Source organism: Carassius carassius, chromosome 19 (assembly GCF_963082965.1).
Source record: "Carassius carassius chromosome 19, fCarCar2.1, whole genome shotgun sequence".
Classification (NCBI taxonomy): domain Eukaryota; kingdom Metazoa; phylum Chordata; class Actinopteri; order Cypriniformes; family Cyprinidae; genus Carassius; species Carassius carassius.
This window is the reverse complement of record NC_081773.1, coordinates 8,806,389-8,833,092: the sequence shown is the minus strand read 5'-3', so window position 1 is coordinate 8,833,092 and position 26,704 is coordinate 8,806,389. Positions and strand designations below refer to the sequence as shown.

General features: G+C 42.2%; 2 protein-coding genes across 4 annotated transcripts in view; both read left to right on the top strand.

Moving 5' to 3' along the window:
- The first annotated feature begins 684 nt into the window (after window positions 1–684).
- LOC132094678 (high-affinity lysophosphatidic acid receptor-like) overlaps window positions 685–26,704 on the top strand; it is a 50,895-nt gene continuing 24,875 nt past the window's right edge. For both annotated transcript variants that reach the window (XM_059499340.1, XM_059499342.1), the window contains exon 1: window positions 685–723. The gene's annotated coding sequence lies outside the window, so the exon portion shown is untranslated. The remainder of the gene's footprint in view (window positions 724–26,704) is intronic.
- On the top strand, window positions 5,776–8,802 carry LOC132094995 (POU domain, class 3, transcription factor 3-A-like). Of its 2 annotated transcripts, none has more exons than XM_059499706.1 (2): window positions 5,776–7,698; window positions 7,872–8,802. In XM_059499706.1, exons 1-2 carry the CDS (start codon window positions 6,426–6,428, stop codon window positions 7,916–7,918), a joined length of 1,320 nt encoding a protein of 439 aa, XP_059355689.1. In that variant the 5' UTR covers window positions 5,776–6,425; the 3' UTR covers window positions 7,919–8,802. The 2 variants fall into 2 exon arrangements, with proteins under 2 accessions (XP_059355689.1, XP_059355687.1); XM_059499704.1 differs by having other exon boundaries at window positions 5,777–7,658.

The following is a 26,704-nucleotide window of genomic DNA, read 5'->3' as shown; positions in this document are numbered from 1 at the left end:
CAAATGTACTAAAACTCTCATTGTTTAGTATTATTTATATCACAAATATGAAATAACACAAATAGAGGGATGCCATGACTAAATAAATAATAATTTAGACTCTTCAAAGTGCTCACTCTTGGCATTCCCTCAACCAGCTTGTTAAGATGCTTTTCCAACCTCTTACTTTACACTTTTGCCACCCTTGTTGGCAGCTTTTTCTATGCCTCCATCTATTAACATTTTTGTTTTTCATTTTGTAGATGTTTATAAATATTTATGCAGAAATCATCTTTTTTTATATAGCATTCGTTAGTTTATTTAAGCATATACATATAGACTATATGGTCTTTAGGTTCAAGGGAAACATACTTTCAGTCAAACAAAACCAGTGTTTAAACTTTTGAAGATACTGTAACTGCCAACTTTTTTGTAACTTTATTGAAGAATTACTTGTTTTATTAAAAAAAAGTCAAGCTTTTTACACACACACACTAAACATTTAATTCTGACTCAGTCAACCTGAAAATTAGATTACACTAATAAAAGTCATAGGTTTACATCAAGTAGAAATAGATCAATAAGGTAACAACTGCAACACTTTTTTTCTGTGAGGTAATGTGCTTTTATTATCAGTATTAAACTACCATATACATTACATTTTCATTTCCAATCTGATATCTCTCTTTTTTTTTTTTTTATCCAGCATGCCAGCAACATCCTTCTCCCTTCAAGTCTGCTGAGGTAAACCGAATGATGGATCTTCATACAAGACACAGTACATCCCTCTCTCTTATCGACGAATGAAGAGCAAACGTCTTTCCTCTTTTTCTGGCCATTTTTTCCAAGTTTTGTAATGTTGTGATCACAAAGCATCTGATCCCTTTCTAGCCCATACAAGTTCACCGTGGAAGCACATGAACTCACATCCACGACATCCAGCAGTAACAGTGGGAGATCAGGAGTGTATCAGGAGTTAATGGACTGTGCTTGAGTCAAACAGCACCTTACTATTCTAAGAATACTAGATTGTCAAAACAGCGAATGTGTTTGAAGGGATAAACTCCTCTATGCACATTAATCATGCAGGCCCTGCGAAGCTCAGATTTGGCACAAATTACCCTCAGGATATAGTCACTTGAATTAAGTTCAGTCTTACTCATTGTTCAAGGTCTTACAGGTTCCGCTTTTATCCCACACAAATAAACATCTGATAGGGTTTGAGTCATCCACCATGCATGAAATAAATAAATAACACAGTTGATTTAGAAAGTATTGCTTTATTTTTAAACTATAAGAATTTATGATTGGTATGGATATGAATTTATACCTTACTGCCTCTGGCTATATAGCTATATTAAACAGATGTAGAGACTCATTATGAAGTCAGTAAGAGTGTAATCGTGGATCCGTAGGTGTCTCTCAGTAATATGAAAGGTGTGTCAGGCGATATGTGTTCTATATTTTAGAAGAAAAGACACATATTCCTCTCCTCTCTTTTGTTTGTGTGCATGTGTGTGAGTGTGTGTTAGAGAGAGAGTGAAGATGAGAATCATCATCTGGCTTTGACTGGCATAATTGGCTCTTTTCTTACCCGCCGCTACTTAGCGCTGATAGCCCAATTTAGCCGCCACATGCTAAAGACACTTTCAGAGTGTAATCAGAATTAAAGAGAATGGGTTTTACACACTTTAAAGGCCCTTTGAGTCATTCTCTGTGGGCTGAAACAGTGATGGGTCCCTTTAGTTGTCAGAAGAGATGGGGACACATACAGTTGGCAGGGTCTGAGGATGATAGCATGCCTGTGTCCTCAGGTAACACGCGAAGATTCTTCCCTGAGAATGTCCCCTTTCCAAACATAATGTGTCTGCTCTATGGTAATAATGGTGAAGATCTGTAAATTGGTCTCGAGATACCATCAAAAGACTTTTTAAGACCATAGAGTGAAGATATCCATGGTTAGGTGACAAAAGAACGTGTGGATTGCACTTCGTCTAGCGGCGCGTGCTGATGCATTTTTCCCATTACGGATGATGGCTTGCGACTACATTGGAAAAATGGACAGTAGCATTGAGATTATCTCTCATTTCCTTTCAGTCAGCCTGTCTGTGTTCTTTTTCACATCTTTTATTCTCTCGTTCTCCCTCTCTTTCTTTCTTATATGCATAGTGGATAGAGTTTTCTCGCTGCAGGCTATTTCTCTTGCTAAGCTGAGTAAAATGCAAATGCCTAACACGAGAAATAAAGAAGGAGAGGACAATTCTGTGATTTTTGCTCCAGCTGGTTCGAGCTTTGCCCTCAGAAAACCTCAAACATAGCCGAATAACACCTTTGCTGGATCCTTTCAGAGGTGATGTAGTGTTCTTTCTAGAAGGAAATTATTAAAATCTCTCAATGAGTCAGCCGGTCGCTTTTGACTTTTTAGAGCTGTGCACAATCCAGAATATAATGTAAACATCTGTCCAAAACAACTTTCTATACATTGCTGGAATACTCAGATGGCGCATGAGAGAGACAGAGAGAAGAGAAGAGGACAGAAGGAAAGATAATCTTAGCCATCCCACCCCTATAAAGGAGCTTTCACTGAAAGAAGGCCTTGTGTGTCTTGTGTTTATCAGAGGGACTTGCTCTTACCTGCAAGGGGAAAAGAGATTTGAATTGTAGTCAGTTGCAGGAGAAAGTATAGCACGTTTGAAACTTTCCTCAGACTGAACAGTTTCAGCTCTGTAGAGCTGGAAATGTTCACGATGTCTCTGTGATGTCATTTCAATGAGGCAGTGAGGCATCTGAAATAGTTTAACATTTCTAATCACGCACCTCAACAAAATATAAGTACCAAATTCACTTTAGTCTAGAGAACAACATAAGGTAGAAATTTTGTTGCTGCTTTCAAGATGAAACATGAGGTTGGTTATATGGCTGCCAATGTCTTGTCTTGCTAGGAAGCACATTTATAGCAGCTTATTTAGTAGTGAATGTCAATAGGTGTAAACATTTCCCATGTTTTCTCTTAGAAGAAATCACTCAAAAATATGTATGGAAAATAACGTCCGGGCTGCTGAGTTAGGCCTCTGTGTGATTCAATTTCACTAGGATTTACTATGATCCATGAGTGGATTCCCTTGGGAAATATGTGCTTTGATTAATGTAATACGGGGACTGGGGGAAATAGGTGTGTGTGTGTGTGTGTGTGTGTGTGTGTGTGTGTGTGTGTGTGTGTGTGTGTGTGTGTGTGTGTGTGTGTGTGTGTGTGTGTGTGTGTGTGTGTGTGTGTGTGTGTGAGGGCAGACAATAGAATCATTTGGGGAAAACTTATTCTCATCATTTATGTAACAACTTTTATTTAGTCCTCAATAAGTCAGAAAATAGTTGATATGAATATTAGTAGGCAACATTATTTCATTATATTACTTATATCATTAAACAAGTATTATACTGCATTAACTTTGGGAATCTACAATGTTACCTTATTTAGATATGATGCCAGTAAGATTTAAAGTTTTCATTTCTTGATTTTCTTAGGTCCCTTGCGCTTGTCTAACTTGAGAAGGGCAGTGATTATATTAGCTACACATATTACCAATTTAATGAGAACTTAAAGACAGCTTAATATAGTCCTGCTTGTTAAAAATTACAAATTACAATTTATTCAATCTTTTGTGAAAGTTTGTAAGTTGTCAGTTGACAAATCACGGGTTTAAAAGGACAGATCTTTTAAGGAATTTAATTTGTGCATTTGTGAATTTAATTTAAGTTCATAGGCTACAATATAGTGCAAATTACATATAAAGCTTTTTTTAAGAGTTATCTTGAAACACAGCCATGTCGGTGTAAAAGATCCTCGCTAATTCATGACTATTTTCATGCAAAACTCGACTTTAAAAAACAAGTAAAACAACCTTTATAATGCGTCTATTTGTGCGCAAAATTAAGGCGTAACAAGAAATAAAGTATATTGGTTTACAAATGACACACTGAGCCATTGTTAAACAGGACTTTGTCGGACAGTAATTGATCGATCATCTACCCATGCCAGCTGATAGACTACATATTTCCCGTTATAAACTTATTGCATGACCTGTTACAGGGAGGGTCATGTTAGTCTGTGCATATTAATTCAGAATGCTCTTACGGCAAAAACCCGACTTGACACTTTACTTGGCTTTTTGATTGATTAGTTTTATTTCATATTTTAGGAAACTGGTTTCAGTTAGCACATTTTCAAACAAGCAATACAAATTGCAGGCAGTCAGTGAATCGACTTGTATGTTATTACCACGCGTAGTTTTAAAGAGTTTTAAATTTCACTGGGCTGCTCTTGAAAAAAAGCCTTACATGTCCTAACAAAAAAAAAAAAAAAACGTATTTATTTTCAAATTGCAGATAGAGTCAAACTCGATTAACTGCACTTTTAATGACTAATTCGTTATATCTGAACTTCAAAAAATAAATAAATAAGAAGCCTACCTTAAGTCTATGATATAAAATCCTGGAAGTCTTTGCCTAAGAAGCTAAGAAGCTTAATGAAATTGTCAAGGAGAGCTGATGTCATTTAACCCTCTGCATTCTTGTGCTATGATGCATTTGCTTCCATTATTGGCCCTTAAGCAAAACCGCATTTATTTTATAGCAATAAAGTGATTTTCAGAATTTGTGAGCTATCACAGTCTAAGCGCAAGGCCCCCGCTGAAGAACAAGCTCTGCACAGAAATACATTTTACAGCAGATTTTACGAGCGTGCGATACGACACGGCTCTTAAATTCAATATAGACAGTTTTTCGCGATTTAAACAAACATTCAGACGGAGGGAGTGAGAAAGCGAGGTAGGCTATATCTCTTACCGCAGGAATGAATCCAGCGCAGCTCCCTCTCTCTCTCGCTCCGTCTCGAGTGAATCCCGCTCTCCTCTGCTCCGCTATTATTTTCACTTAAATATATGAAAATTTATGCAAATGAAAATCAGCACTAACTGTTCCTCGCTCGCAGTGCACGAGTGTCCCTGTCCTCTACACTATACAATAGGTTACATCTAGGTTATTCCAGGGGTGGATCAGTCTACAAATAAACAACAATAAAAAATAATAAATCAGCACTCAGGGGTTATTGCGACGAACATCTCTGATGGCTCTTTTTTTTTTTCTCTGAAAGGCCTGATATCCTCAAGTTCCATGTACCAGAGGTACCACTGAAACTAAATAAACAATATGAAATGGTTGGTGTTTATTAGGCTACAACAATGTATGTTTATTTGTGTTTTGCTTTTGTATTTGTATTTTATAGGCTATATATATATATATATATATATATATATATATATAATCTCGTTGTGCCAGAGAGGTGGAGACAATTCAAAAAGTTTGTTACATGCCCATAGGTAAAATATCATACGCAATTATAATTGATCAACTGCGGAAATTCATTTTAACGTTTAAATGCCCGTTGCAGACAAAAGGCCAACATAATGTAAAATAAAACAAACGCTGAGACGAAAACAAGCCAAACAATTTTAATCTGAAACCAAAACAAAACATCGACTGCATCGTTAAGACAATAATGCAGTAGCGCACTAAAATTATATCAACTAAAGCTTCCTGTTCTGATAGAAGGTCTAGACACTTTTATTCGTATGTTGACATATCGAAATTAGACATAGCGAATTGCAACGCCTAGACGTGATTTCTTAGCTGTGCCCTAAAATCTGTCACTCTCCCGGACGATATCCAATGAGCATCAATCTCGCAGAAACTTCCTCGCGGTAATTGGGTGAAGGATGTGGATGGTGTGCGCACGCGGGGGCTGAACGTAAACATTCGCGTGCTCTCGCGCTCAGAGAGAGGAACGGAGCGAGCGTGGACAGTGAAAGCTCTCCATTGCGCGGGCATTTAACAGAGTTGTGTGCAGTTGAACGTATTGAAGGTTAACGTCAGATGGGCTCTGTGAAAAGAAGAAATATGAGAAGCAAGACTCGGTAAGAAAACGCCTTGTGGGTTGCGGGACAAGAGAGAAGTTTACTAAGGAGCGTCTTCTTCTGATAAGCCTCCACATTAAGGCAAGAGAGCGCGCGACGAAGTTCGGTGAGGGATTTGTGTAAACGTCACGAGAAGTTAATGCGAAGAAGAACAAACAAGGCTTTTTGGAAACGTTATTAGCCTTTAAGACAATGACATTAAGAACGGAATACAATCGTAAAAACAACTTCCACGCATAATGTGGATTTCTACGCTGAAGGTATTTCGTTCTCCTTTTGCGTCTGATAAAAGGAGGTTTTAACGGATATATTTTGGACATATTTTTCCGTGCCCCCGGTGGACCAAATCAAAATACCACGCATACTTTTCCAGCTTGAATAATTCATGAAATAGTGCGTGCCTTCGAGGCTTGGAAAAAGTTACGGCAATACAGGGAGGGGGAATAAGAAGTAGAACTGTTCAAAGTGGTGAGGGGGATGGCCACAGCGGCTTCCAATCCTTACCTGGCCAGCAATAGCATTCTCTCGTCAGCCTCGATCGTGCACTCGGAGGCCGGAGGTGGTGGCATGCAGCCGGGAAGCGGTGCTGTAACATCGGTGTCGGGAGGTTACAGAGGAGACCCCGTGGTCAAGATGGTGCAGAGCGACTTCATGCAAGGAGCCATGACGGCCAGTAACGGGGGGCACATGCTGAGCCATGCCCATCAGTGGGTTACTTCACTGCCACATGCGGCCGCCGCAGCCGCCGCCGCCGCAGCCGCTGCAGCAGCAGAAGCCGGCTCCCCTTGGTCCTCCAGTCCAGTTGGCATGGCCGGGAGCCCACAGCAACAAGACGTGAAGAACAGTTCAAACAGAGAAGACCTACACTCAAGCACCGCGCTGCACCACAGAGCCTCGCATTTAGGGGCTCACCAGTCGCACCAAAGCGCATGGGGTGGCACCCCAGCCTCCCACATCCCCACCATCACCGGAGGACAGCAGCAGGCCCAGCAGTCTCTCATTTATTCCCAGCCGGGTGGCTTCACAGTCAACGGGATGCTGAACCCTCCCGGGAGTTTAGTCCACCCGGGGCTGATGCGAGGAGACTCGCCAGAAATGGATCACCATCATCACCACCACCATCATCAGCAGCAGCACCCTCATCACCACCACCACCAGCAGCAGCACCACGCGGGAGTCAACAGCCACGACTCGCACTCAGACGAGGACACGCCGACCTCCGACGACCTGGAGCAGTTTGCCAAACAGTTTAAGCAGCGTCGGATCAAACTGGGTTTTACTCAAGCCGACGTCGGGCTAGCTCTGGGAACTCTTTACGGAAACGTTTTCTCGCAGACCACCATTTGCAGGTTCGAGGCTCTCCAGCTGAGCTTTAAAAACATGTGCAAGCTCAAGCCGCTGCTGAACAAGTGGCTGGAGGAGGCCGACTCGACCACGGGCAGTCCCACCAGCATCGACAAAATAGCAGCTCAAGGCAGGAAACGAAAGAAGCGCACCTCCATCGAGGTGAGCGTGAAGGGAGCCTTGGAGAGCCATTTTTTGAAATGCCCCAAACCGGCAGCGCAGGAGATATCCTCTCTGGCGGACAACCTCCAACTGGAAAAGGAGGTGGTTCGGGTCTGGTTCTGCAACCGAAGGCAGAAGGAGAAGAGGATGACACCGCCCGGGATCCCTCAGACGCCCGAGGACGTGTACAGCCATGCCGGCAACGTGAGTGCAGACACACCGCCTCCGTCCATGGACTGCAAACGTATGTTCACTGAGACGTAGAACAAATCATTTTATATACACTTCAAGTCAGCAAGATAGCACAAATATTCTATGTAAATTACGAGAGAAGCCGAAGCTAGAATCTTTAAAAGCTCTTCGTTTTATCCTCCAATGTCCCTAACGATAAATGACTCTGTTTGCTCTGTGTTTCAGGGGAGTTTTGTGGTAGATTACTTAAAAGGTGCAAGTTTGAAAGATGAACCGGACAGCAACCACAACGTGACATCTGCGAGCTCCTATGGCCAGGAGATTCTGGTGCACTGACACCGAAATCATAACCAGCCCAAAGCCAACATAGACTTTATGGATTGAAATAACAAAAGTACTCTCAAGGACATGGATCAATGCAGACAAACATTAAATATTAAACAGTGGAAGAATTTACCCCAGGACACGTATCAGTTTTACGCACAGGAATTATATGACTTATTTTAACAAAACGGAATTGCTTTGCATTATGTGCAAAACGGAATTGCATTATGTACAACAAACTACACCTTTTCTATTTCATAGTATTTTTTTGGACCACACTTCTGTGAATAGCTTTTACACAGAGAAAACTCTTAAGAAAAAAAAAAAAAAGATTGATTACTCTCAAGCTGCACTTATTTTCCAGTTTCAGCCGACCCCTTGTAAACACTTTCTGTTGTTGTTTGGCTGAATAATCGTGGATATTGCCCTCTCTTCACTGCTTTTTCTAGGCAGATTTTTTGGTGGGTTTTTGATAACATGTCTGTGTAAATTTGGCTATATGAATTCTCTGTGTTGACTCAAATGATTTGCTCTATATTTTTCACTAAAATCAATTTCAAAATATTTCCAAGAGCAATGACAGATTTGTTGCGCGCAGTGATGACTTTCAACCTAGTAGCATCTCTTGTAGGCCTTCCCCCCTGCCATTTTAAATATTGATTCTATTTTATACTGTTACTATTACACTTGTTATTATATACAGATATTGTACACAAACACATTGACGAAGTTGGAACTAACCGTTGTCAAACCGTGTCCCCCGTGGTTGTTATTTAAGTTCAGTACTGACTCAGCGAGAAGTGAATGAGAACAATAAATCTGATAGCTTTCAGATGCTTCAGTGCAACTTTCTTTCTTTCTTTCTTTCTTTCTTTCTTTCTTTCTTTCTTTCTTTCTTTCTTTCTTTCTTTCTTTCTTTCTTTCTTTCTTTCTTTCTTTCATTTTGTTTAAATATTAAAACTACTTCTAAATTAAAACACATTTATATTTGTTTGCGTTTCGTCTAGGCAAATACTGAGACAATTTCTGAAATGTATACAAAGGGAATTCAGTAGTGTATATTTTCCCCTCGATCTTCTGACCCTTGGCCTAAATATGGAAGTGTGAGAACTTCCCAAATGTTTTCACCTTGCATTGTCATATTTCCTTATTGTCTTTTTTCATGTTAGCATGTGTTTCTGTATATGTTTTCGTGTTTTTTTTTTAAACAAAAGACACAATCATACCATGTAACTTGTCTATATACTGTCTATCTGCTATAGCCTATTAACGGCGTATCTCAAGTAAAGATAAGCTTCACGTCGTCGTTGTAAATACAAATAATGCAATACATTTTTTCATTTTATTATAAAACTTCTCCGTCAATGACTTAAAGATTTTCTGAGACTCCAAATAGTGCGGGGTTTTGACCTGATCAGTTATACTGTTTTCGTATTGTACAAATTATAGCCGATATATTATGCTTTATACCAGCTGACATGCACTATTTTGATTTAGATTATTTTCCTCTCAACTGAACAGGCCTATATATTATCAAAACATTCGGAGGCCTTTTTTCTTATCCAAAAAATAAATAAATAAATAAAAAAGACAAAGAAATGTCTAATCATAGCCTATTATAATCATTATAGGATCAAAGAGACATAGAAATCTGTTGCACTATTCAGTATTGCACTACTACTCTTTCTTTTCAAAACTCTTGTCCCAATTAAACCAGGGTAATAATTTTCATATTTTGTAATACCTCTAGAATGTCTTAAAAGTTTCTTAGTGTTTCCCCCCCTTGTTTTAATAAGTAGGCACATAAATCATGGTTACCAGCGACGTGATTATTGCCCTTAGACAACCCGTTTACCGCATTCTTTGTAGAATTTCAGGACATTATTTTATGGTTTAGGCCGGATCATTTCAGTAAACTGAACTGGATGAACTGAATAAAACAACTGAAATATCCTAGCAGAGAACAAACTGCAAAATTGCATTTATTGTAATTCAAATACATTCTATTCATTATATTCAATTAGCGTGCCTTCAGCAAACAATTGATTTATTTGGCTTCATTTTTACTTTCAAATTTATAAAAAAAAAAAAAAAAATTTAAGCAGAGTCCAGCTCTTCGAGTGACGTAATTTGGAATCCATTCCATGCACGCTCTGAAGCAGGAGTGAATTTGTATGCATGGAAATTCGTATGCTTGCCACGTAGCTCTCTGAATGCAAAAAGGCCTAGATCCTTCCATCAGATTGCAATGTAAAAGCGTGCAAAAAACGATTGTGTGACTGAATTGCTTTTCTTCTGCAAACCGACCGTTTCTGCGGGGGAATAGCACAACTGTTGTCCCTTAATTTTCATCAAGACAAGTTTGGCAATTTCCCCCATTTGTATTCATTCCTGCTATGTTTGAAATAGCTGGCTTTGCACTCTTTTCAGCTCAGGCGCAACACAAGCCTTCCAGCTGAACGCACGACGTTTCTGTTGAGACTTGGGAGTGCAGCTGATTTTTCTTTTCTTTTCTGGATAATTTTGTGGGGTAGTGACTATTCAGCCAAACACACAGTTCTTCTCTTGAAGATTTAAATTTCGCGGATGATTTACCGTACATCCGTTGCGTGGCAACGAAATTCAACCTGTGGTTATAAGCACGCGCCCCACCCTTCATGCGATATACTCGATGTTAATAGCATCGCTCACACACCCAGAATCACGGAGATGTAAAGCTTTCTGTTTCTGTCTAAAACTGTCTAAAGAAAAGTTTATGATAAGCAGTGATAAAATGAATGAAAATAAACAGATTTGTTAGGCTGATTATATTACTGTTCTCTCGTTTTAATTTCGAGCTTTACAATATATTCGAAAATAATTTTTTTTTTAAAGTATATTTGAAAAGTTTCCAAAGTTAACAAACCAACCTTCAAATAAAAATTAAAAGACATCGGCTGTAGGCCTACATCCTCAGTTATACGCTACTCACAAACATAACTAATGATTCTGAGTGATGTGACGAAAATTAGTTCTTCTTCTTCATCTTCTTCTTTCTTACGTGTTAGACCCTGAATTGCACAAAAGCCAAAGGGCTATACAACTGTGAGAATTCCTATCTTTTAAAATTTGAAAACAGCCTACACGTGTACGTCTATTTATCGTCTCTTAGATCTGTTACCAAAAAATAAAAATAAACATGTAAAACAGTAGACGCACACCATAGTACGTAAACTAATTTTATTTTTTATTTCCACATACAGCACTTTTTATTTTTTTGCTTTGTTGTGTGTGGGTATGTTACGTGTAAACTAGCCTATATGCAGTCATAAGAAAAATATTTCTTAATTCAGTTTTCTTCACGAGTCAAATGTGTGTAGGCTAACTAAAATGATGATAATTAAAATGATAATTAACAGTTAAAATGAAGTCGAATTTAAATATATATTTTTTACTCTTTTTTTCAACATTCCTTTTTTAGATAATATTTATAAACGTTAACTTTACCCAAATACATAGGACCATTGAAAATGAATCTTACCCTCTCATATTTCTTTAGCGCCATCTTTTGGAATTCCCTCCTGCATGAATACAGTATCAATATCAAACCATGTCATCGACAAAACAATACTGAATGAAATTGAAGGTATAATTACAATAAGAAAAATGCGTGCTGAAAACGACAACGATATCCGAAAACAATTTTTATTTCCTTTTTGAATAGGCATATACGATTTATTAAAAAAATACACAATTATAGAAATAAATACGATTAAACAAAAAATGCAAAAAAAAAAAAAATAATAATAATAATAATCACACCTGATTAACCTTTAAATGCCTCTTATAAAGCTATTAAACTGCATATGTTTACCTAGTGTACACAAGTAGAGATATAGAGATATCATTAGTGATGTGTTTATTTCTAATTTCTTACAAGCTGTTTTTTGTTCTCCCCAGACCAGCAAGTGATCTAACCATGTCTCACTGCACAGCATAACGTTTTCCTTTCTCACAATTCCCATCAGACCTTCGGCCAATAGATGTGGTCCGAGGCTGTAGTCTACAAGGCGGCTGGATTAGCGGCCAGGGGACCTTCACTGTCACACACCTGCTGCAAGCCCAGGGCACACTGCCAGCTGAGGTCAGTTAGCCTGCCAGCCACATCACCCTGGCAGCAGTTGCCAAGGTGACAGCATGTCAGAGCCTGCCCATTGAGGAGTACGGGGGGCTGACGGCCAACGCATCGCTGCCTCTGACCGGCCCCTGGAACTTGAGCAAGCGGGGGACCGAAGGCACACATTCAAATGCTTAGTAACAAACAATTCCACACGAGGCAAGGGCCAGAGCGCCAGAGCCTAAATTATTAAATCTCCACAACAGTAATACTAAGTGAGTCTATTCGATAGGCAACAATCTTAAATATGGATATGAATGTGTGTGAGAGAGAATGAAAGACGCAAGTAGAGAACAGGAGGTGAAAGGTGCTCCTGCTTTTGTTGTAGCTATCACATTAACTGGAGGATGTGAAGCAGAGGGGAAATAAGCTGTGGGCTCTGTGGTTTAATAGATTACTTACAATTGGACACAGGTATTTGAAGTTAGCCATTATACCCTTGAGGCCCCCAAAAAGGTAAAAGAAACATCACATTTCAACCAAATGCGCTTCTCGCTCCAACTCCTTTGTGTTTTTGTAAAATAAACATATTCGTTTAGCATAGTTGTTTCGTGCTTTCCAAATGTGCACGACGCGGCTGCAGATATTTGCATTAGCGTGTTTTTGCTGTTTCTGAAGGACACTTACACATTATCAAGAGCCCTTTCAAGCATAAGCTCTTTTAAATTCAACTCATTGTAGTCACGGCACAATTTGTTAAGGTCAAATCTTTGTCTGAATGGATTGAGTCAGAATTGTATTGAGGTCATCAAAAAGCACAAAGCCATATCTCTTCAAGGGCACATCTGAATTTCAGCTAAGCTCTCAGAGCCTCAATCTCCCTCGGAAAGAATGGAAAAAGTGTGGACCTAAACCCATCGAATAAGGTCTCGGCATCGAACAGGCCTCTCCTGAAATGCTATTACAGTATGCACCTCGCCCTGGCGCCGAGACTGAATTCAATACACACAAGTGGCCTATACGACGAGCCATTTGGCAGCTCAAGAAAATCATCCACAATACATATTCAGGATTGTTTGGTTTTAATCTTCTGTTTTCGAGCATTACGAAGGATTCAGTTGGGATGTCAAATCCAAACGGTCACTTCAGAGAGATTTCTCCTTGGACCACATCATTATTAGTAGTACGTTCAGCAAAACAGCAGAACAACAAAATTCTTAGATGAGAGGATACTTTTCACTTTCTCTGTGCTCATATTTCACTGTACTTATGGGGGATAAGTGCAGGAATTCCTGTTGTTCAAACCTCTCCAAACATGCCACATACAACGTAGCAGAGAGTTTGCGGGTTGAAATAAAAGTAGCTAATTGATGCAATACACCAAGGACATAATTATCTCTTTGAATAACTGGCGGTGGTTTAATTGCTGGTAATTGTTCTCCAAACCTTGTTCAGAAGTGATGAACACAAGACTGTTATTATGCATCATGTGTTAATCCTACTATTCTGGCTTAGTCATTAGGGCTTCTGTATCAAAGCACCATGATAAGAGTGGCAGAGAGGGAAAAATATCATGTGCACACACACACAATGTAAACGCATATTAGTGACATAATGCAATATAGTGCCGTATTCCTCCTTACTAACCCCATGCAGCCTCAAGTTCACCTAAACAGAAATAAACACAAACTTATGCCACCTTTCTATGGTCTTCTACTTTCTTCTGTCACAGGCTCCGGTACGAATTTTCTCTCAGGTGTCATATTTATAACAGTGGGGTTTCTGTTATCCTGTGTTTGCTGTTAATTATTGCCACATTGCAACACCAGACTCAGAGCTCTACAGGAAACAAACACTGATTAACGTGATTGGGCCTGCTGAGAATTGCAGTCCGGCTGAAGTGTGTTGATTGCTGAACTGTTCCCACCCTCTCACCCCAGCAGTCTTGCCCTCTGAGCCTTGTGAGGCCGTTCAGTGGCAGATACTTCAAAAGATGTCTAGGGTTCGTATAATCTGAAGTAATCCGAGATCTGAAGTGATCGCAACTGTTCGTGTTCTTGAAATAAACTCAATCAACAGCATTTGTGACATAATGTTGAATTGAATGTTGAAAAAAACTAAAACAAAACTCATTTTAATTTTAAACATCCCTTTTAGTTACAGTGAGGCACGTACATTGGAAGTGAATGGGGCCAATTCATAAATGCTAAAATGCTTTTCAACAGTTCAGCCATATGATATAAACAATGTCAACAAGATTTTAGTGTGGAAAAAAAATCTATTACTGAATTTTTCATTGTAACTCACATCCAATTTTCCAATTTGACAACTTTCTTGCCATGACAACATAACACCTAAATTAAATTGACCAATTTGCAAGTACACCTTTACAGATACAGTAATGTAGATTTTACATATATATATATATATATATATATATACTGTATGTATGTGTGTGTGTGTGTGTGTGTGTGTGTGTGTGTGTGTGTGTGTGTGTGTGTGTATTAATTCACATTACCATTCAAAAGTTTGAATCAAAAGATTATTTATTTGTTTGTTTGCTTATCTTGGAAAAAAAAGAAATTATTATCAACAGCGCATTAAATTGACAGCAAACACTTATCAATGTCAAATAAATGCTGTTTCTTTAAACTTTCCATTCATCAAAGTATCCTGCAAAAATATCATTATTTTCACACAAAAAAACAGCAGAACAAATGTCAACATGGATAATACGAAAATAAGTTAAAGCAGAAAATGATCATAAGAATATTTTTATATTAGAAGGATCTTGTGACATGAAGACTGGAGTAATGGCTTTGAAAATTCAGATGCTGTCAATACATTATATATATATATATATATATATATATATATATATATATATATATATATATATATATATATATATATATATATATATATATATAAAAATATGAATGAATAAATGAAACCAACCAACCCCAATTTTTTTTAAAACAGGAGGTATAATTGTTTATACTCATTTATCCTTTTACATCCTCTAAAATTCTGCCTCATTTAGTTTCATAAATGCCTCACTCCAACTTTCTCCCCTCTGTTTTCTATTATTATAATTATTATTATTATTATTAATCATTTATTATTAATATTAAAAGTAATTTAGTGCAATTGTTATGTTTGATACTGTTGATAGCGCTAAAATGGAAATGATATGACAATTAAACAAGAAAGAACAATACAGACGACCTGTTTTGTAATTCCAGTTCATCTGAATGCAGACTGCTGTGGAACAGACTGGCAGTGCTACTGTTTTATATTCAGACTCAGCACTTTAGCTGCATGGGAAGGGGGAGAGGAAGTCTATGTGGCTCTTTCCTGTCTCATTCCTGCGTCTCACAGGCTCATGTTTCACCTGCTGCATCTGAAGTCTGCCACATGTGTGTATATGAGAGTATTTATCTTTCTGTGTTTTTCTGAGCAATGAATTCCTTCCGTTTAACAAAATAGCTTTTGACTGAACACGACCAGATGGAGCAGAGGTGGTGTTATTGATAGGGCCAGATGTTTCAAATGAAGCGGAAGTGCTTGAATTAACAAGTTCATCATATTGACAGTTGATGTGCGAAATAGGTCCCTGGTTTGATTTGTTTTTGATATGGGCCTACAGTGATAATTCCACACACTGGTCTTCACTGCCCCCTACTGGCTTTAAAATTGAGTCGAATATTACTAAACCATTGAGATGATTTATTTAGATTAACACTTCCTTAAGGTGCACCTCTCTCAATTACAGCCAAATCAATTTAATGTCCTCCCTCAGTGAGAACATCTAACATGAACTTTGGATGTTGCATAGAGCAGGCCTACTTATAATTCAATTATTCTTTCAACAATCTTTTGAGGATCAAATATCTGATCAAAGCCATCTCAACATCTGTATGAGTCCAAAACTGGATTTGTAGAAACCCGACAAAGCATAACGGTTTAATCATGGTCTTATAGGCCACAAACTGTAAGAATATCTGTACAGGGATTTGTATGAGAGGCTATGCTAAATAAATTACATTTAGGCGTGATATTCAGAGCGATCTGTAGGCCTAATCCACGACTCGAGCTGCCTAAACTGTTAGAGAATATGAGAGCAATGCCCAGTGAAGAGAATAAATACTCATATTAAGCCACCAGGCCACAGAGGAGGACTGATACTAAAAGATTGTGAATCCAAATGTGCCTCATTTTTATAGCATGGAATTGTTGTAGTCTACTGTAGATATTTAGAATATAGGGTTTAATAGATTTAGGCTACATTAAGCATTACAACAACAACTTGGATCACTTAATTTAATTCCAAAGAAAGCAGTATTCACACATTTGCACGTTTTGAAAGAGACAATTCACCAAATTTTTAATTCCGAAACTTAAATTCTGGCATCAGTTACGCACCTTCAAGATACCATATGGCTTACATTTTTTTTTAAATATAGCACAAATTAAATGGACGATGCATATGGTGTTCATTTTTGGTGCTCGATATCCCAATTACAGTTTTTCTCAGTCGCTTTGGTACATTTCTTGAATCAAACTCACAATTTGCAAAACAGTAAGTGTATTTCTCAAAACAACTCGTACAAAGAGCAAATCACCATGGATTACCTGCAAAAGCCAGTCTCCTGCTCAAAAATAAATATCTGTCAATGAACATGTCAGTGCCATCAGAATGACAAGTCCTTGTGTCATAGTTTATGTATAAGACAGTCAAATTGCTTAGTCATGTTGTCAATGTAACAGTGTACTCTGGAGGGATGTTCTGATGTAAACTATGGCAACATTTTGGATGATAGTTACTGCATTGAACAGTATGCCATATGCTTATGTATGCCATATATCCATTTCAAAAGTAGAAATTTACACATTACTGTATGTGGGATATTGATTGAAAGAGACTAGATAGAATTCCCAGTTACACTTTTACTAGTGGTCTGACACAAAAAATTATAATACTGTAAAAAAAAATGTCACTGTGATATAGAAATGGAAAAATAAATATGGGCACAAAGATGAAAATAAGTCCATTGTCAGAATGTGTAACTCTTGTGTTGTCCTCTGTCTATACAGTATAAGCTTTCCAACTGAAGATTCATGAGATGAACCTTTGAGCTATTTCAGAGAAATGGTTTCTCATTGGTTTATCATCTACATTCTCTTCATTAGTAAAGATTCACTTGCACAATTCATGCCAGATTGACAAAAAGTCTAATAATAATGTTTTAAAAAAGTGTGCTTGGCAGTTTATGACAACTAGATTAACCATTTTGCATATAATGACTTATACGATGAACCAAAGACCCGATGTTTTGGGGGGTAAGACTATTGCACAGAAAACTATATAATACATTTTGAGCAACATGACATTAGCAACTGGTAATGTAGGAAACAACAGAGAATTGTACATTATCATTTGCATGGATGTACCAAAGCATTTGCAACTTGTTCAAAGAAATGAGAAACTGCTTTTTTCATTTGCACAAATGACACAATGATGTGTGAATTGAACAGGTAGTTTTGAGAATTTCAATTCTGATCTGAGAAATGTACCAAAGTGACTGAGAAAAACTGTAACAACCAGTTTGGAATTACTTCTTGCACATTTCACGACAGTGTCAAGGTGAAATGTCTTCCATTTTCTTTTACAGTTTTTCTCAGTCCCTTTGGTGCATTTTTTTAAATCAGAAATGAAATTCTCAAAACTACTTGTACAACCTCCACATCATTTAGTCATTTATACACATCATAAAACCAGTTTCAAATTCTTTTGAACAAGTTGCGATTGCTTTTATACATTCATGCAACTGATTATGCACATTTATCTGCGGTTTCCAAAATTTATTATACAGTTTTCTGTGCAATAGTCTTACTCCTCAAAACATCTAGTCTTTAGTTCATCGTATAAGTCATTAAATGCAAAATGGTTAATCTAGTTGTCATAAACTGCCAAGCACACTTTTAATTTTTATTTTTACACATTATTATTAGACTTTTTGTCAATTTGGCATGAATTGTGCAAGTGAATCTTTACTAATGAAGAGAATGTAGATGATAAACCAATGAGAAACCATTTCTCTGAAATAGCTCAAAGGTTCATCTCATGAATCTTCAGTTGGAAAGCTTATACTGTATAGACAGAGGACAACACAAGAGTTACACATTCTGACAATGGACTTATTTTCATCTCTGTGGCCATATTTATTTTTCCTTTTCTATATCACAATGACATTGTAAAGAGTTTTTTTATTTTTTTATTTTTTTATTTTTTGTGTCAGACCACTAGTAAAAGTGTAACTGGGAATTCGATCCAGTCTCTTTCAATCGATATCCCACATACAGTAATGTGTAAATGTGTACTTTTGAAATGGATATATGGCATACATAAGCATATGGCATACTGTTCAATGCAGTTGTCACACACCTGGACTCATTTTGTGTGTTTTTGTCCCTGTTAATTAAGTCATGCCATCCACCTGTGTTTTCCCAATTATCCGTTGTATAAAAGCCTTGTCCTTTCAGTTCTGTTTTGTCGGGTCTACTCGTCTACTCGTTACTCGTCTACGTGTCTACGTGTCTACGTGTCAACTTGTCTACTTGTCCACTTGTCACCTGTTACTTGCCACTTGCCTCTTGCCACCTGTTATTTTGCTACTTACCTTGCCTATGTTTGAGTTAATAAATCCTTGTTTCGTTTATCCCTCGGCTTCGTGTTCCTTCCAGCAGCGTAAGCCGTGACAGAAGACCCGACCTAAAAAGTTATAAACTGCGTGTTTTCCCTCCGTTTTTTTTTCCGTTTTTTCACTGTCTTTTTCTTTCCGTAGTGTGTCATGGATCCCCTCTATCGCCCCGAATACCTCCTCCTCCTGCTGGAGCAGGAGGGACTGTCTCTCGAGGACCATACCAGACGGTTTCTCTGGATAGCTAATGCCACCAGCTACCCGGACCACGCCCGAAGATGGTCCTCGGGAGGATTTCGTCGCCTTCATAGAGTGGAATCTGGTGAGAAATGGGTCACCTCTCACGGTCGGCCCAATGGAGGATCTCGCCAGGTCCACTCTGGACCCAGAGCCCAGCCTACAATCTCCTCACGGTACGAGGCATAAGCCCGAGCCCACCGATGACGGAGAGCCAGAGAGCAACCCGTCAGACCAGGTGCGAGAGCCGGCGACACTGCCCACCACGAGGGAGCAAAATGTGGAGCGCCAAATGGGTCAAAATGAGGGGGTTTCCAATTCTCCTGTGCCAATTTCTCAGTTAAGCCCAGGACGGGCTCCTGATCCTCCTCCTCCGTTAAGCCCAGGACGGGCTCCTGAACCCCCGTTAAGCCCAGGACGGGCTCCTGAACCCCCGTTAAGCCCAGGACGGGCTCCTGAACCCCTGTTAAGCCCAGGAAGGGCTCCTGATCTTCCGTTAAGCCCAGGACGGGCTCCTGATCCTCCTTTAAGCCCAGGACGGGCTCCTGATCCTCCGTTAAGCCCAGGACGGGTTCCTGATTCCCCGTTAAGCCCAGGACGGGCTCCTGTTCCCCCGTTAAGCCCAGGACGGGCTCCTGTTCCCCCGTTAAGCCCAGAACGGGCTCCTGATTCTCTGTTAAGCCCAGGACGGGCTCCTGTTCCCCCGTTAAGCCCAGGACGGGCTCCTGATCCTCTGTTAAGCCCAGGACGGGCTCCTGATCTTCCGTTAAGCCCAGGACGGGCTCCTGATTTTCCTGTAAGCCCAGGACGGGCTCCTGATCCTCTGTTAAGCCCAGGAAGGGCTCCTGTTCCTCCGTTAAGCCCAGGACGGGCTCCTGATCCTCCTGTAAGCCCAGGACGGGCTCCTGATCCTCTGTTAAGCCCAGGAAGGGCTCCTGATTCCCCGTTAAGCCCAGGACGGGCTCCTGTTCCCCCGTTAAGCCCAGGACGGGCTCCTGATCCTCCGTTAAGCCCAGGAAGGGCTCCTGATCCTCCGTTAAGCCCAGGAAGGGCTCCAGCCCCAGAGCTTACTCCAATGCCTGCTCCTCCAAAATTCCCACCCTCCCACCCACTCCTGCCTCCTCCTCCGCTGTCGTCTGGCTGCCCCTCTGCTCGCCCTCAGCCTACCATCATTGTGGTGCGAGCTCAGCGGGACCGCCATCCTCCAGCGACGCCTTGGTCGGCGTCTCCCTCACCTCCGCCTCCAGCCTCTGAGGCCTGGACTCCGCCTCGGCCCGTTGACCCGTCGGCTTCACCATGGCTCCTAGCTCCTTCCTCTCCGCCGTGGCCCGGCAGTCCGCAGGCTCTGCCTGGCTCCCTCGTCCCTCCGGCCCCGCCTTGGTCTGGTGTCGTCCATCCTATGTCTCGGGACTCCACTCCTCCGGCTTCGCCTCATCCCTCCGTCCCTCCGGCTCCGTCAGGCTCCTTCATCCCCTTGGCTACACCTCAGTCCTCGGTCACTCTGGCCTCACCGCGGCCTTCCGGATCCACATTGCTGCGTCAGTCACCAGAGCCATCAGTTCCGCCTAGGACCTCCGGCTCCTCCCCGTCACCCTGGCTCTTCGACTCTCCGTCTCCGCCTCGGGCTCCTCCTCCACTTGCTCCGTTGCCGTGGGTCGAGTCCCTGGAGTCGGTGACCATTCCTCCTCCATGACTCCTTCCTCCGTCGGCCCCACCTTGGGCCGTTATGGCTGTGGCCTGGGTCCTGCTGGGTACCTCCTGCTTCAGATCCTTCCTGTCTCCTCCCTGGCTCCTCCCTCCGTCGTCTCCTCCCTGGCTCCTTCCTCTGTGGTCCCTGTCTGCTGGCCCCCTCCTGGGAGGCTGTCCTCCACCGGAACCTCCTCCCAAGTTCCCACCCACGCCTCCCTTTGTTGTTTCTACGGTGCGAGGACGCACCTACCGGGAGGGGGGAGTACTGTCACACACCTGGACTCATTTTGTGTGTTTTTGTCCCTGTTAATTAAGTCATGCCATCCACCTGTGTTTTCCCAATTATCCGTTGTATAAAAGCCTTGTCCTTTCAGTTCTGTTTTGTCGGGTCTACTCGTCTACTCGTTACTCGTCTACGTGTCTACGTGTCAACTTGTCTACTTGTCCACTTGTCACCTGTTACTTGCCACTTGCCTCTTGCCACCTGTTATTTTGCTACTTACCTTGCCTATGTTTGAGTTAATAAATCCTTGTTTCGTTTATCCCTCGGCTTCGTGTTCCTTCCAGCAGCGTAAGCCGTGACAGCAGTAACTTTCATCCAAAATGTTGCCATAGTTTACATCAGAACATCCCTCCAGAGTACACTGTTATATTGACAACATGACTAAGCAATTTGACTGTCTTATACATAAACTATGACACAAGGACTTGTCATTCTGATGGCACTGACATGTTCATTGACAGATATTTATTTTTGAGAGACGAACTAAGGATTTTTAGCAAGAGATTGGCTTTTGCAGGTAATCCATGGTGATTTGCTCTTTGTACGAGTTGTTTTGAGAAATGCACTTACTGTTTTGCAAATCTCAAGGATGATTCGAGAAATGTACCAAAGCGACTGAGAAAAACTGTAAACAGATGAAAGTTAATCAGGTAAGGTTTGATTACATTGGTTAATTGTATGAAGGCCTATGCACCAGTTCAGAAATTAAAAGTCCAATGAACAGCATTAAAGAATAATGCTCTACTGCTGAAAATAATCTACCATCAAACCTAGCTGATAGAATTAACAACCCCACTTGCTGAAGAAAACATGCTATTTTAGCTTGCTTCTACAAGTCTTTAAGTTCATATCTTGCCTCACACAAGTGCAGTGCCATACCAGGTGAGCTTCTAAGCAGAAAAGCCATAGGCCTTCATTTAGAGCTGATTATGTTGAATCATGCACTGTTAAACGTCTCTTTTTAGTCATAACATACTGGGTAAGGAATCACATGAAAATAAGTATATATTTATCAATAATTCTGCCTTAATTCATAAAAATAAAAGTTGTTGGTATTCTACTGACACCAGCGCTCATTCTTTGCAGTGAATAGATATTTGCAAAACATTACGTATCTGAACCTTTGAGTTATTTCAGAGAAATGGTTTATCATTGGTTTATCATCTACATTATCTTCATTAGTCAAGATTCACTTGCACAATTCATGCCTAATTTACAAAAAGTCTGATAATAATGTATAAAAATAAAAATAAAAAGTTTGCTTGGCAGTTTATGACAACTAGATTAACCGTTTTGCATTTAATGACTAATACGATGAACTAAAGACTAGATGTTTTGAGGGGTAAGACTATTACACAGAAAACGTCTCAGGTTACGAATGTAACCATGGTTCCCTGAGAGGGAACGAGACACTGCGTCCTCTGAGGGGACACTATGGGGAACACCTCGTCGTGACCCGTGTCTGAAGCATACTTTGAAAAACGCCAACGTGTTAGCCGGCGACAGCCTCTGACGTCACTACCAGCGCGACTATAAATACGCGCCCATAGGACCCGTCACTTATCTTCTTCGTGAAGCTTGCGTCCGAAGCATGGCAGGGAGCTAGAGGACGCAGTGTCTCGTTCCCTCTCCGGGAACCATGGTTACATTCGTAACCTGAGACGTTCCCTGTCAAGGGAACTTCGAACTGCGTCCTCTGAGGGGACACTATGTGGAACAGTATACCCACGCCGCCATGCTGAGGGGAGTGCAGACCAGAATCATGGCAAACACTAAGTACCAACTCTACCACTTCACCGGGAGTCGCCCCTGGGACGGTTCGACGGCTGTCTATGACATTATCCCAATAGCCAAAGGCCTAAGCTACATACCCAACTTACCTGTAGGGCCCTGGCCTGGGGTAGAGCTGAAGGCTTGGAATCACAAAAGATTCCTTTAAAGGGATATGGCTAAGAACCTGGCACTTTCTTCTACCAAGTCTTTGCCTGTCACACAGGGGCTACTGCTAGCTTTCGCAAAAACTTGCCGAAAGAGCTGTCCCAACAGTACTTTAGTCGCGGCGCCCTGTTCTAGATAGCTATCAGAGGATACCTGGGTGGAGTGGTGCCCAAGATGAACGGGGCTTTAACCGACTCAAGAAAGGGCATGAAGCAGCCGCGCAAAGCCCTTACCATATAGGATTTTATAAAGAATGCAAAGTACTAGCATGCGAACTTACCACAGTGTGGATTTCAGAAAGTGTGCAAAGACTTCACGTGCACACTTACCATAACATGGATTTACAAATACTGTTCTAAGGAGGGGCTCTCGTGTAACTCTGATAGAGCAGCTCGCAGATGGAATGGCCCGGGAGCAAAGCAATTGGAGGACGGAACGTACAGATGAAGCCTCGGCCACGCCTGTACCATGGCGTCCAGCCCCCAAAGGAGCTGGATGAGTCAGAGGAAGCCAGAGGGGATAGTGCGATGCTCTCTCGAGCCGCAAAACCGATCCACCCAAGTCTGGCCAACCTCTCCAACTCTGCTTCAACACCTTGGTGCGAAGGGGCCATTCCCCGAGCCTCAGCCCCTGCCTCAGCAGGATGTCTGCTCTCACAGTGCGTCTCAAAACAGTATGTAGTACTGGAGCGCTCTGAAAGAACCGAGAATCAGTCTTCCATGAGAGGAGGACTCCGAGCTCCGAGCAGCATGCTCATAGGTGACCATTTCAGAAAAGGGGAGCACTGCTAAACTACCGCGAGAATTGCCCACGCAGCCCCCCATGTTGAGGGGCGATGCTTGAGGTGTATAACAAATACACACCGGTTGGATGAAGCCCAAGGAACCCCGGGGCTAATCATCTCAAGAAAGGGAACGAAGCGGAGCGCGTAACCCTTACCATACAGGATTTTAGAAAGTGCGCAGAATCTTGCGTGCACACTTACCACTTTACGTGGATTTCAGAAAGTGCGCAGAGTCTTGCATGCACACTTACCACTTACGTGGATTTCAGACAGTGCGCAAGGCGTTAACGTGCACACTGACCACCATGTGGTTTTGAGAAAGTACACAGGCTTAGCGTGTGTACTGAAAGGTTACTTGACAACCAGAGTATGTGGGAGCTCACATTCAGAGAGACCTGTGAAGCCTGCTACCTGATAACTACAATATGTGGGAGTTCATCTACAGAGAGGCCTAGAGAGGCCTACTACCTGTTACCAGATAACCACCTCAAGTGGAAACTGAAAGTAATATGGAACTTGACTCCAGGGAGGCGTGGTGAGGCCTACTACCTGACAACCACAACCGTGGGAGCTCGCTTTTTAGTGGAAACGCAAAGTATGTGGGAGCTAAATCTCTAGGGAGGCCTGGCGAGGCCTACTACCTGGCAACCACAATATGTGGGAGCTCGCCTTCAGAGAGACCTAGTGAAGCCTACTATCTGAAAACCACAATATGCTATTTAGTGGAAACGCACAGTATGTGGGAGCTAAATCTCCAGGGAGGCCTGGTGAGGCCTACTACCTGGCAACCACAGTATGTGGGAGCTCGCCTTCAGAAAGACCTGGTGAAGCCTACTATCTGAAAACCACAATATGCTATTTAGTGGAAACGCACAGTATGTGGGAGCTAAATCTCCAGGGAGGCCTGGTGAGGCCTACTACCTGACAACCACAGAATGTGGGAGCTCACCATCAGAGAGGCCTGATGAAGCCTACTACCTGATAACCACAATATGTGGGAGTCCACCCAGCCCCTCATGTTGAGGGGAAGCGATGCTTGAGGTGTATAACAAATACACACCGGTTGAATGAAGCCCATGGAACCCAGGGCTAATCATCTTAAGAAAGGGAATGAAGCGGAGCATGTAACCCCTACCGTCCAGGATTTTAGAAAGTGCGCAAAGTCTTGCGTGCACACTTACCACTTACGTGGATTTCAGACAGTGTGCAAATTGTTCACGTGCACACTGACCACCATGTGGTTTTGAGAAAGTACACAGACTTAGCGTGTGTACAGAAAGGTTCCCAAGCATCGCAGAGGCGCTGGATCACACGGGAGAGGTGAGCTCCAACCCTCAAGCGAGGGGAGCATCACCTGAGGCAGTACATACAGAGGACTCCGTAACTACCACCTCCCCGGATGCGCCAAGCGGCCAGGCGGCCCCTCAGGGTGACCTGGCTGGACATCCATGGAATTCCCTGCAGTGCTGTGCCAATTCTGATGATCAGCCAGGCTCCTCGGGAGGGGGTTCGGTAGGGGGTCTCACTCCGCGGTGGGTGTCGCGCCCTGGGGGGGCGGAACCCACACGGCGCGGCCGCCTACCGAAAGCCTATGATCTTGGCCACCTAGCTGTTTCCAGAGCACTGTAAAGGAAGCTCACAGAGTTTGTTAGTAGACATATAACCACCATGGTAACATCCATAAGCAGGTAAAGCAAGGGTTACGTACTCACCCACCCTCCTGTACTGGAGTCCCGCTTGCGGGGCACCCCCTTCTGGTCCGGACCGTCAGTAAGGCGGTTACTATGAACATAGAACCAACCAAAACATCATATGTCCAGGAAAGGAGACTGTTATGTGAGAGACTTTCCACCTAACCTCGATCAGGTGGAGAGCTGGTGGCTACAGGGGAATTAGGCAGGGGAGGATAAAAACAGAAGTTAAAACAGAGGTTAAAAACATCCGGAGCTACTAGGTTTTCCTATCGCTCTGATCTGGGCGAGGACGCTGCCACGTCTGAATCACATCCCTCAGACCCTGCTTACCTCCCCGTGACCTGCGGTTCCTCTTGCCCCTGCCCTTAGGTGGGGGAGGAGCGCGAGCCGCAACACTAGCCTTCTGCGCTCGTCTACGATCCTCAGATCGAGATGGGCCAGGGCCCCTTTGTTGTTCGGGCTCGGACCTGGACCTTCGTGGAATGAAGGATTTAAAAGAAGCTGAGTGCGCCCTTGCCTCCCTGAACTTTTCGACCACCATCTCGACGGAGGTACCGAAAATCTCAGAAGGCGAGACCGGACCATCGAGAAGAAATCCCCTTTCTTCCCTCCCGATGTCTGCCAGGTTCACCCACAGATGTCTCTCCGTTACCACCATGGCCGCCATAGACCTGCCCATGGCGGAGGCGGCCTGCTTGGTATCCCGGAGAGAGAGGTCTGTGGTGCGGCGCAGCTTGGCTACCTGGTCAGGCGAAAGGCCCTCGCCTGTAACCAAGTCCTTCAGCAGGTCAGCCTGGTAAGCCTGAAGCACTGCCATCGTGTGCAACGAAGCCACAGCCTGACCTGCTGCCGCGTATGATTTGTCATTTAAGCGGGATGTATCCTGGAGGGGCTTAGATGGCAAAGAGGGAGATTTAAGAGAGGACGTTTCCCCCACAGAGAGATAGCTAGCCAGCGTCTCTTCTACAGGGGGCATCCCCTCATAGCCGTTTTCGTGCATGCCCTCAATATTAGCATAGCTCGTATGCTGAAACCGATGGATGCGAGAGGAAAACGGCCTCTTCCATTCCTTTTCGACTTCTGCATGCAAGTCAGGCAAGAATGGAAGGCTCACCTGGGCTGGAGGGCTATGGTCAGACAAATAACGCTCATCGAGGCGACCTCGTGATGTTACCTTTCTGGCACGCATCCATGGCAAGTCTAATTTTGCCATGGCGCGATCCATAACCTCTAACAGCTCCTCATACGCAGGGCAGGAGGATTGAGAAGGCTCAGCCTCAGCTTCTTCGCCACTCTCAGACATCTCCTG

Bases quoted from the DNA above. Each gene is read 5' to 3' on its own strand.
- LOC132094995 (XM_059499704.1), top strand. From the start codon at position 6,426: ATGGCCACAGCGGCTTCCAATCCTTACCTGGCCAGCAATAGCATTCTC. The intron at 7,659-7,871 runs GTGAGTGCAGAC...TCTGTGTTTCAG, and splicing joins TGTACAGCCATGCCGGCAAC to GGGAGTTTTGTGGTAGATTA.